At 45.3% G+C, this 12,500-nt stretch overlaps 1 protein-coding gene across 1 annotated transcript in view; it reads right to left on the bottom strand.

Annotated features, from left to right (window-relative positions):
* LOC139369997 (voltage-dependent T-type calcium channel subunit alpha-1H-like) overlaps window positions 1-12,500 on the bottom strand; it is a 173,336-nt gene that overhangs the window by 438 nt on the left and 160,398 nt on the right. Inside the window, exons 29-35 of the mRNA XM_071109275.1 lie at window positions 12,433-12,500; window positions 9,577-9,655; window positions 9,215-9,336; window positions 6,850-7,161; window positions 6,287-6,458; window positions 5,069-5,781; window positions 1-891 (exon numbers count right to left, since the gene is read on the bottom strand). The exon at window positions 1-891 is cut by the window's left edge and continues 438 nt beyond it; the exon at window positions 12,433-12,500 is cut by the window's right edge and continues 3 nt beyond it. Coding sequence (XP_070965376.1) covers window positions 1-891; window positions 5,069-5,781; window positions 6,287-6,458; window positions 6,850-7,161; window positions 9,215-9,336; window positions 9,577-9,655; window positions 12,433-12,500 — 2,357 coding nt within the window. The remainder of the gene's footprint in view (window positions 892-5,068; window positions 5,782-6,286; window positions 6,459-6,849; window positions 7,162-9,214; window positions 9,337-9,576; window positions 9,656-12,432) is intronic.

Raw genomic sequence — 12,500 nt, 5'->3', positions numbered from 1 at the left:
CGCCGATTGGCTGCTGAGACATAGGTTCCTCTGGTCCTCTTCAAATGAGAGGCAGGCGTGGAGGGAGGTGTGGGGAGAGCAGGGTGTGTGTGGGGGGCTGGACGTGTGGTGTGTGTGTTCAGGTGTGTGTAAGGGGCTGGACGCGTGGTGTGTGATGCAACAGACTTCATCATCAGTCTCATCTGGAAAGGAAGTGGGGAGACGGCTAGGACTGGAACTGAGGCTCAGGGGAAATGGATCACGGCTGAAGGCAGGGCTGGAACTGGTACTCTGCTTTGGGTCAAAGCTGGTCTGAGGGCTCTGGGGAGTGGAGGGAGTAGAGATGGTGAGGTTGGGGCTGGGGATTGAGGGTTTGGAGGGGGAGGAGAGGGACAGGCTGGGACCTCCAGAGCAGAGAGAGATGGTGAGGCTGGGGCTGGGGGTTGAGGGTGTGGAGGGGGAGGAGAGGGACAGGCTGGGACCTCCAGAGCAGAGAGAGATGGTGAGGCTGGGACCTGGGGTCTGAAGTATCTCAGGTCTCTGGGGTGTCTGTGGGTTGTCTGTCGTCTGAGGGGTGGAGATCTGAGGGCTGGGAGGCCGCTGGGGCCCGCTATCACTGTGGCTCCTACTGTGTCCTTTGGTAGATATAACCCTCTGACTGTGTGTGTGACGCAGTGTGTGTACGGTGTGTGTGTGGAGGAGTGTGTGTGCGCTGGAGGTGCGTCCTCGGGGGGCGCGGGACGGCGAGGAGGGGTGGTGTACGTCCAGGTGTGTGTTACCACCAGGGGGCAGGCTGGGTAGCGGTGAGAGGTGCATGCTGGGTACGGTGAGGTGGGTGCCGTCGACAGAGCTCCCCCGCAGATCGTCGGTGGAACTGCAGCTCAGGTCCTCAGAGTCGCAACGCACCGCCTCCTACGAACAGACAGGAAGTAGGAAGTAGAGACAGGAAACAGGGTCAGAGGTCACTGACAGTTGAAGGTGAATGAAATTTAATCTGGACTGGACTGTAAAGTTCCCAGCTAACACAAAACATTCTAACAACTCGATCTGGCCTGGACGGTAAAGTTCCCAGCTAACACAAAACATTCTAACAACTCGATCTGGCCTGGACGGTAAAGTTCCCAGCTAACACAAAACATTCTAACAACTCGATCTGGCCTGGACTGTAAAGTTCCCAGCTAACACAAAACATTCTAACAACTCGATCTGGCCTGGACGGTAAAGTTCCCAGCTAGCACAAAACATTCAACAACTTGATCTGGACTGGACTGTAAAGTTCCCAGCTAGCACAAAACATTCAACAACTCGATCTGGCCTGGACTGTAACGTTCCCAGCTAACACAAAACATTCTAACAACTAAATCTACATTCTAACAACTCGATCTGGCCTGGACTCTAATGTTCCCAGCTAACACAAAACATTCAACAACTCGATCTGGCCTGGACTGTAAAGTTCCCAGCTTGCACAAAACATTCTATGTTGTAACTTTAATGTGTTACAGAGTTAATGTTTAAGTTTATTCTTTGAACTGTATCTAAAGATATTTCTTTAGATTTATTTGCATATGTAATTGTATTGGGTTGTGTTGAATTACGCTTTTTGACTGCAAGTCCCAGAATGCCTTGCGAGAGGAATGAGTGATAACGCGCCAATTATGTGCAGGTGCTGGTGATTGTGGCTGACTTTCCAACAGCATCTTACCTGCATTGCTCTGTACCAAAACAATTGTTGTTAAATGTAACGTAAACAAGTATTCTTACTAAAATAAGCTTTCGTATCAAAACCGACATCCCGAGTCATTACTAAGAAGTTAGCAAATCTAAAAACCTAAACAAATCTAACAACTTGATCTGGCCTGGACTGTAAAGTTCCCAGCTAGCACAAAACATTCTAACAACTCGATCTGGCCTGGACGGTAAAGTTCCCAGCTAACACAAAACAACTTGCATGCAAAGTTCCAAAAACAGACGTTCGCAAATGCTGTCGAATGCAGGCATGGACCTCTGCAAGTGGATGACCAATTCTCCTGAATTGAAAACAAAATGGTAGGAGAGTACGACAACTGACCACCCATTGACGCTAGAAACACAAGGATTAGCGCTGAAGGTTTTAGGTTTAGTATGGAGGCCGGAAACGGATGACTTTGTGTTTGACCTCAAGCCATTACTGAGCATTCTAAGGCAAAAGGAAAACACAAAGAGAAGTGTTCTGCAGTCGTCTGCACGTATCTTCGATCCTCTTGGTTTCTTAACTCCCTTCACCATCAGGATCAAGTGCATGTTCCAGGAAATGTGGGAGAGGGGACTCAGCTGGGACGAAGAATTACCACCTGATCTGACACGAGAATGGCAACAGTGGTGTTCAGAACTACCCCAGTTACACCAGCTCACCATACCAAGGTGGTACAGAACAGACATGCGGCCACAGAATAACCACACCCTGAAACTACACGTGTTCTGTGATGCAAGTGAAAGGGCTTACAGTGCAGTAGCTTACTTGCAAGGTGAGTCACAAGACAGGGAAACAACAAGTCTAGTCGCATCCAAGTCCAGGGTAGCCCCACTTAAGAAAATGACGCTGCCACGCCTGGAGCTCATGGGAGCTGTGATTGGAGCGAGACTAGCAAACAACTTGATGACCACACTGAAAATGGAAGAAAAACAGATTAACATGTGGACAGACTCGATGATTGTGCTGCATTGGATTTGCAGCTCAGCTCAGAAATGGAAACAGTTTGTTGCGAACAGAGTGACGGAGATCCAGTCCTTGACCAATCCAGAGTCATGGTCACATATTGAAGGGAAAACTAATCCAGCTGACCTCCCTACAAGAGGACAAACTGTTAGAAACTTGACACAGAGCGAGCTATGGTGGAATGGACCCAGAATTCTGACATCACCCAATCAGTCCGAAGAGACTGATGATAACAAGGTTCCGGATGAGGTGAATATAGAACTCAAGTCCAGTTGCCAGGTTACTGTACAACTCGCAGCAAACAGCACAGACAGCACTGAACCTGTGTTGGAGCTTGAAAGGTACAGCAAACTGAAAAGAGTGTTCAGAGTCACCGCCTGGATAAAGAGATTCATAGCCAATGCTCGTACAACCATAAAGATGCAAGGTGAACTGCCTGCTGACGAACTGTTTGATGCAGAAAAGTACTGGATTAAGGTAACACAACAACAGAGTTTCGGACAGGAGATCAAACTACTGAAGGCAGGAAAAAGCCTAAACAATGACTGTAAAATCAGAGAACTGAAACCTTTCCTGGACGAACACGAACTACTCAGTGTAGGAGGAAGACTGCAACAGTCCAACTTCACATTCAGAGAGCAGCACCCATGGGTTCTGCCCAATAAGTCCAGATACTCAGAAATGCTGATACAGTACCAACATGAGAAGGTGATGCATTCTGGAGCAAGAGACACTCTAGTACAAATCAGAGAGCGATACTGGATCTTGAGTGCTAGGCAGCTAGTCAAGAGCACAGTGGCAAGATGTATAGTGTGCAAGAGATTCAAGGCAAGGGCCGGACAGCAGGTCACTGCGCCTTTACCAAAAGACAGAATAACTGAATCCCCACCATTCGAAGTCACAGGTGTGGATTTTGCAGGACCGCTCTATGTGAAAGAAAATGGTTCTGTGAAGAAGTCATACATTGCACTGTTCACTTGTGCTGTAACCAGATCAGTGCATTTGGAACTGGTCTCAGATCAGTCAACAGAGACATTCTTGTTAGCTCTAAAAAGATTAATCTCAAGGAGAGGATTATGCAAGGTAATCTACTCAGACAATGCAAAAACGTTCAAGAGAGCTGATCAGGACTTGAAAGAGCTGTGGAAGGCAATCGAAGAGCCCCAACTCTTGGCGATCTTCTCAGAAAGGGGCATCACCTGGAGGTTCATCGCAGAGCGAGCAGCCTGGTGGGGCGGATTCTGGGAAAGACTCAGGTCAGTAAAAACATGCCTGCGAAAGGTTCTTGGGAGAGCTTCACTTAATTTTGAAGAGATATGCACAGTCCTGACAGAGGTTGAAGCTATCCTAAATTCTAGGCCTCTGACCTTCGTGCACAATGAAGTGGATGAACCACAACCCCTGACCCCAGCACACTTCCTGGTGGGTAAAAGACTAACCTCTTTGCCTCCAAAGCCATTTCCAGCTGACACTCAGCACCCAACGTTAAACAAGGGGGAAATGACACGCAGATGGAAGTACAGGCAGAGACTTGTGACCAGTTTCTGGAACAGTTGGCGAAGGGACTACTTGCTGGATCTAAAGTCAGCACACCGCTGTGACACACCACAGCCCACCCCACTGAAAGCGGGTGACGTTGTACTCATTGGAGAAGATAACCTACCCAGACAAACCTGGAAACTAGGAAAGATTGAGGAACTGTTTCCAGGCCGAGATGGCTTAGTTAGATCATGTTCAGTTCGTACTGCTTCAGGGACTTTGTTGAGGAGACCTATTCAGTTGATATACTGCCTAGAGATCTAGATGAACACAATTGTTCATCGGGGGGGGAGGATGTTGTAACTTTAATGTGTTACAGAGTTAATGTTTAAGTTTATTCTTTGAACTGTATCTAAAGATATTTCTTTAGATTTATTTGCATATGTAATTGTATTGGGTTGTGTTGAATTACGCTTTTTGACTGCAAGTCCCAGAATGCCTTGCGAGAGGAATGAGTGATAACGCGCCAATTATGTGCAAGTGCTGGTGATTGTGGCTGACTTTCCAACAGCATCTTACCTGCATTGCTCTGTACCAAAACAATTGTTGTTAAATGTAACGTAAACAAGTATTCTTACTAAAATAAGCTTTCGTATCAAAACCGACATCCCGAGTCATTACTAAGAAGTTAGCAAATCTAAAAACCTAAACAAATCTAACAACTTGATCTGGCCTGGACTGTAAAGTTCCCAGCTAGCACAAAACATTCTAACAACTCGATCTGGCCTGGACTGTAAAGTTCCCAGCTAACACAAAACATTCTAACAACTTGCATGCAAGGTTCCAAAAACAGACGTTCGCAGAACATCCAGGGAAATTAATGTGCTACCTGGGTAAAAGCTGCAGTCTACATACCTGTCTCCTCAGCTGTCTTCTCACACTGAGGGAGGAGCTGGGTCCCGGCTCTCTGTCCATGCTGTGGGATGGCCTACTCATATGAGAGGTGTGTCTATTGTTATGAGGGGTGTGTCTATTGATGCTGTGTGCGGGGCTATTGACATAAGGGGTGTGTCTACTGTCCATGCTGTGGGAGGGGCTGTGGATATAAAGGGTGTGTCTACTGTCCATGCTGTGGGAGGGGCTGTGAATATAAGGGTTGTGTCTATCCATACGAGGGGTGTGTCTACTGTCCATGCTGTGGGAGGGGCTGTGGAAATAAGGGGTGTGTCTACTGTCCATGCTGTGGGAGGGGCTGTGGAGATAAGGGGTGTGTCTACTGTCCATGCTGTGGGAGGGGCTGTGGATATAAGAGGCCCGTCTATCGAGATAACGGGAGGAGTCTCTGTCGATGCTCTGAGCAGGGCTGAGTCTGTAACTATGTGTATCCATACTGTGGGATGGGCTATGTATATAAGAGGCCCGTCTGCTGTCAACGTGGCCAGGCCTCCTGGGGGTGTGTCTCGCCATGGAGAGGGAGTGTCTGTCTACGCTGTGGGAGGGGCTGAGCCTGACTGTGGGTCTGCAGCTGGAGCCCCTGGAGCTGAGGGATGCGTGGCTTCCAGATGGTAACGCCCCCGGGACCTGCAGTAGGGATCCTGCTCCGCTAGAACCCATGGAGTAGACAGAACCTAGGAGACAGAGAGAGAGAGACCTAGAACTCTGACACCTAGAACTCTGAGACCTAGAACCCTGAGACCTAGAACCCTGAGAGATAGAACTCCGAGAGATAGAACTCCGAGAGATAGAACTCCGAGACCTATAAATCTGAGAGATAGACCTCTGAGATCTAGAACTCTGAGAGATAGAACTCTGGGACCTAGAACTCTGAGAGATAGAACACTGAGACCTAGAACATTGAGAGATAGAATACTGAGAGATAGATATCCGAGAGATAGAACACTGAGACCTAGAACACTGAGAGATAGAATACTGAGAGATAGATATCCGAGAGATAGAACTCGGGGACCTAAAACTCTGAGAGATAGAACTCTGAGAGATAGAACTTGGGGACCTATAACTCTGAGAGATAGAACTCTGAGAGATAGAACTCTGAGAGATAGAACTCGGGGACCTATAACTCTGAGAGATAGAACTCTGGGACCGAGCCGAGACAGAACTCTGAGGGATGGTTACCTGAGAAACCGCATCCCTTGTAGGTGTCGTGGCCAATGGGAGGGTAGCGGGTGTGTCCGAGAGGCTGTAGGGGGCGGAGCATGTAGCTGTCGCTAGGCAGAGACATCATACGAGACAGAGACGGCCGGCCCGCCGTCAGCAGGCTACCACGACAATGCTCTTCTTCCACAACCTGGGACAAAAACACGACCATGAACGTCATCTTCCTCATTTTATTAAACTTTTAGTCATTTAGCAGATTCTCTTATCCACAGCGACTTACAGGAGTGAGTGGATACATTTTCATGCTGTTCCACCACCACCACCACCACACAGTTAAGGACTGATGGGAAGCTGATCTGACCCTAGATCTGTGGTTAGGTCCCCCCCTGACAGTTAAGGACTGATGGGAAGCTGATCTGACCCTAGATCTGTGGTTAGGTCCCCCCTCCTGACAGTTAAGGACTGATGGGAAGCTGATCTGACCCTAGATCTGTGGTTAGGTCCCCCCCCCCCTGACAGGACTGGCTGATCTGACCCTAGATCTGTGGTTAGGTCCACCTACAGGTGATCCATCTCCATACCTGTCCAGATGATTCCACGCCGCCCACTGTGGCGTTGCTAAAGGGACAGATGGCCTCCTGTCGCGCCTCCTCTTGCCTGGCCTCCTGTTGCCTGGCCTCCTCCTGACGCGCCTCCTCCTCCTTGGCCTCCTCCTCTGCCTCCTCCTGTGCCTCCTTGTTGCTCTCCTCGAGGTGTTTCATCAACACTGCCACCACCACGTTGACCAGCACGAACTGGGCCGTCAGGACGAAGGTCACGAAGTAGACCGGAGAAACCAGAGGAAGGTAGGACAGACAGGAGCGGTCCTCTGGACGACAGTCCCGCAGCGTGTCCTGAGGGGACAGAGGGATGATACTATTGGGACAGGTAGCTCAGACAACAAGAAGGACACATCCTCCCAAAGACAGAGCAACAGAATACTACTATTGGGACAGGTAGCTCAGACAACAAGAGGGTTGAGCAAGACATCATCCCGAAGACAATGAAAATGGTGCCGTCTGGATTGATTAATGTAAAGAATTTGAAATTATTTATACTTTCAGTTTTGATACTTAAGTATATTTTAGCGATTAAATTCACTTTTGATTTGACTTTTGATTTGAGTCATTTTTCTATTAAAATGCATCTTTACTTTTCCTCAAGTATGACAACGAGGTTCTACTTTCTGTCAAGATGCTTGAGGACACCAGAAAATAGGGACTGTTGTTTACTGAAGAACAGGAAGCCCGTAGCATTGATCTGTTTGGAACTTTTTAAGAAAACGTTTATGTCATTCAAACAATGCTGAGCCTTTGTAACCGATGTGAAACGGCTAGCTTAGTTAGCGGTGGTGCGGCGCTAATAGCCTTTCAATCAGTGACGTCACTTGCTCTGAGACCTTGAAGTAGTAGTTCCCCTTTGCTCTGCAAGGGCCGCGGCTTTTGTGGAGCGATGGGTAACGATGCTTCGTGGGTGTCAGTTGTTGATGTGTGCAGAGGGTCCCTGGTTCGCGCCCGGGTCGGGGCGAGGGGACAGACGAAAGTTATACTGTTACACAATGTCATTGTCCATGCTTTTCATGCCAACAGAGCTTCTTGTGTAGAATGGAGAGAGCGTAGAATGATGGCATTACGTTGTATTGTGTTTCTCAGGCTGTAACTCCAGTCCTGACCACCAGGTGGAGCCATTGAATTGAGCCACAGCCTGTCTGTTGGCACAAGACACACAGAGCCAAGCCTATCAGAGAGCCAGAGTGTCTGACTGACTTGGATAACAGCCAATTACCAGGCAGAGCCCGGGGAATAGGAGATGGTTTTAGCCAATGAGTGATTCAGATAAATATCTCTGGTTCCCTCAACGTTCCGTGTAGATTCGAAAAACATTCCATGTTGGTTTACTAGGTTATGAATCAGGTTCCACTGACAGACATCTGGGAACAGTGTTCTGTGTTCTGTGCATGTGTTCTGTGTTCTGTGTGTGTGTTCTGTGTGTGTGTTCTGTGTGTGTGTTCTTTGTTCTGTGTTCTGTGTGTGTTCTGTGTGTATGTTCTGTGTTCTGTGCATGTGTTCTGTGTGTGTGTCTTGTGTTCTGTGTGTGTGTTCTGTGTTCTTTGTTCTGTGTGTGTGTGTTCTGTGTTCTGTGTGTGTATGTTCTGTGTTCTGTGTGTGTGTTCTGTGTGTGTGTGTTCTGTGTTCTGTGTGTGTGTTCTGTGTTCTGTGTGTGTGTTCTATGTTCTGTGTTCTTCAAACAATGCCAGCTCCAAGCCTTAAATAGAAGCTCCACACGCGTGACTCCCGAGTGGCGCAGCGGTCTAAGGCAGTGCATCGCAGTGCTTGAGGACCGTCACTACAGACCCGGGTTCGATCCCAGGCTGTGTCACAACCAGCAGTGACCAGGAGTCCCATAGGGCGGGGCACAATTGTCCCAGCGTCGTTTAGGGGAGGTTTACATGGCTCATCGCACTCTAGTGACTCCTTGTGGCGGGCCGGGCGCCTGCAGGCCGACTCCTGTTGTCAGTTGAACGGTGTTTCCCTCCGACACGTTGGTGTGGCGTCTGAGAGAGTTTTGGTGGGTCATGTTTTTCGGAGGACGCATGACTCGACCTTCACCTCCCGAGCCCGTTGGGGAGTTGCAGCGATGAGACAAGATCAGAATTTAAATTGGAGAGTAAAATAATATATAGATATTTGTTTTAATAGAACGTCCACAACGGGTAAGAACCTGTAAAGAAGGATTAGAACCCTGTGTAAAAGCAAGAAGAATGTCTGAATTCAGTAGCAGTCTTCATTTACTATTAATGAGGGGTTTCATCTGTGCCTGGAACAGCAGCAAGGTCTTACAACCAAACCCTGTTTCCCCAGCTGTGATCTGATTGGTTGACTATCACCCTCTGATTGGGTAGTTTACCTTCATAATTCCATTCCAGTTGTCACCGGTGGAAACGCGGAACAAGGTGAGGAACGCCATGCCAAAGTTCTGGAACGTGGCGTGACGACTCAGACCCTCACACGGGTTCTCCTCGGAACACTCTATAAACACAGAGAACACATGAAGGGGGGGTAGTGGGGTGATATATAGAGAGAGAGATGGAAGGGGGTGTGAGGGGAGGAGAAAAGAGAGGGAGGGAGGGAGGGAGGGAGGGAGGGAGGGAGAGAGAGAGAGAGAGAGAAAATAGGAGAAGGAAGACGTAATTAATTTCAGGGAAATCAACTCCACAGCTCATCAGCGTAAATGAAACACACTCACACACTCACAGCACCGTGACTGACCCAGTTTCCCAAACAGCTCCACTCCCAGTGCTGCATAGATGAAGAACAGCAACATGAAGAGGAGACCCAGATTCCCCACCTAGAGACACAGAACATATTATAATGGAGGATAGAATAAAATACCCAGCCAGATTACTATAATACCGAGCCAGATTACTATAATACAGGATAGAAATAAATACCCAACTAGATTACTATAATACCCAGCCAGATTACTATAACACGTAGTCAGATTATTATAACACCCAGACAGATTATTATAATACCCAGCCAGATTATTATAACACCCAGCCAGATTATTATAACACCCAGACAGATTATTATAACACCCAGACATATTATTATAACACCCAGACAGATTATTATAACACCCAGACAGATTATTATAATACCCAGCCAGATTATTATAACACCCAGACAGATTATTATAACACCCAGACAGATTACTATAATACCCAGACAGATTATTATAACACCCAGACAGATTATTATAACACCCAGACAGAATATTATAACAAACAGCCAGATTATTATAATACCCAGACAGATTATAATAACACCTAGACAGATTATTATAACACTCAGACCGATTATTATAATACCCAGACAGAATATTATAACACCCAGACAGATTATTATAACACCCAGACCGATTATTATAACACCCAGCCAGATTATTATAACACCCAGACAGATTATTATAATACCCAGACAGATTATTATAACACGTAGGCAGATTATAATAACACCCAGACAGATTATTATAACACCCAGAAAGATTATTATAACACCTAGCCAGATTATTATAATACCCAGACAGATTATTATAACACCTAGACAGATTATTATAACACCCGGCCAGATTATTATAACACCCAGCCAGATTATTATAACACCCAGACAGATTATTATAACACCCAGCCAGATTAATATAACACCCAGACAGATTATTATAACACCCAGACAGATTATTATAATACCCAGCCAGATTACTATAACACCCAGTCAGATTATTATAACACCCAGACAGATTACTATAACACCCACCCAGATTATTATAATACCCAGCCAGATTACTGTAATACCCAGCCAGATTATTATAATACCCAGCCAGATTACTATAATACCCAGCCAGATTACTATAATACCCAGCCAGATGAATATAACACCCAGACAGATTATTATAATACCCAGACAGATTATTATAACACCCAGCCAGATTATTATAATACCCAGCAAAATTATTATAATACCCAGCCAGATTATTATAATACCCAGCCAGATTACTATAATACCCAGCCAGATTACTATAATCCCCAGCCAGATTACTATAATACCCAGACAGATTATTATAACACCCAGCCAGATTATTAAAACACCCAGCCAGAATATTATAACACCCAGCCAGATTATTATAACACCCAGACAGATTATTATAACACCCAGCCAGATTATTATAATTCCCAGCCAGATTACTATAACACCCAGCCAGATTATTATAACACCCAGAAAGATTATTATAACACCCAGCCAGATTATTATGATACCCATCCAGATTATTATAACACCCAGACAGATTATAATAACACCCAGACAGATTATTATAACACCTAGCCAGATTATTATAACACCCAGACAGATTATTATAACACCCAGCCAGATTATTATAACACCTAGCCAGATTATTATAACACCCAGCCAGATTACTATAATACCCAGCCAGATTATTATAACACCCAGCCAGATTATTAAAACACCCAGCCAGATTATTATAACACCCAGCCAGATTATTATAACACCCAGACAGATTATTATAACACCCAGCCAGATTATTATAACACCCAGCCAGATTATTATAACACCCAGACAGATTATTATAACACGTAGCCAGATTATTATAACACCCAGACAGATTATTATAACACCCAGCCAGATTATTATAACACCTAGCCAGATTATTATAACACCCAGACAGATTATTATAACACCCAGCCAGATTATTATAATACCCAGACAGATTACTATAATACCCAGCCAGATTACTATAACACGTAGCCAGATTACTATAACACCTAGCCAGATTATTATAACACCCAGACAGATTATTATAACACCCAGCCAGATTATTATAATACCCAGACAGATTACTATAATACCCAGCCAGATTACTATAACACGTAGCCAGATTACTATAACACGTAGCCAGATTATTATAACACCCAGCCAGATTATTATAACACCTAGCCAGTTTATTATAACACCCAGACAGATTATTATAACACCCAGCCAGATTATTATAATACCCAGACAGATTATTATAACACCCAGACAGATTATTATAACACCCAGACAGATTATAATAATACCCAGACAGATCTTCAACAGTATTACTATAGTACTACTGCAGTATTATATTAGTATCAACAGTATTACCATAGTACTACTACAGTATTATATTAGTATCAACAGTATTACTATAGTACTACTACATTATTATATTGGTATTATAGTTACCTGAGGCAGGGCCTGAACTACAGTGTCTAGTAGAGCTCTAATCCCTGTTGCCATCTTCAACAGTATTACTATAGTACTACTGCAGTATTATATTAGTATCAACAGTATTACTATAGTACTACTACAGTATTATATTAGTATCAACAGTATTACTATAGTACTACTACAGTATTATATTGGTATTATAGTTACCTGAGGCAGGGCCTGAACTACAGTGTCTAGTAGAGCTCTCATCCCTGTTGCCATCTTCAACAGTATTACTATAGTACTACTATAGTATTATATTAGTATCAACAGTATTACTATAGTACTACTACAGTATTATATTAATATTATAGTTACCTGAGGCAGGGCCTGAACCACAGTGTCTAGTAGAGCCCTCATCCCTGTTGCCATCTTCAACAGCTTCA

The sequence above is a fragment of the Oncorhynchus clarkii genome, chromosome 17 (assembly GCF_045791955.1).
Source record: "Oncorhynchus clarkii lewisi isolate Uvic-CL-2024 chromosome 17, UVic_Ocla_1.0, whole genome shotgun sequence".
NCBI classification, from domain to species: domain Eukaryota; kingdom Metazoa; phylum Chordata; class Actinopteri; order Salmoniformes; family Salmonidae; genus Oncorhynchus; species Oncorhynchus clarkii.
This window is presented reverse-complemented; position numbering and strand designations above follow the sequence as displayed.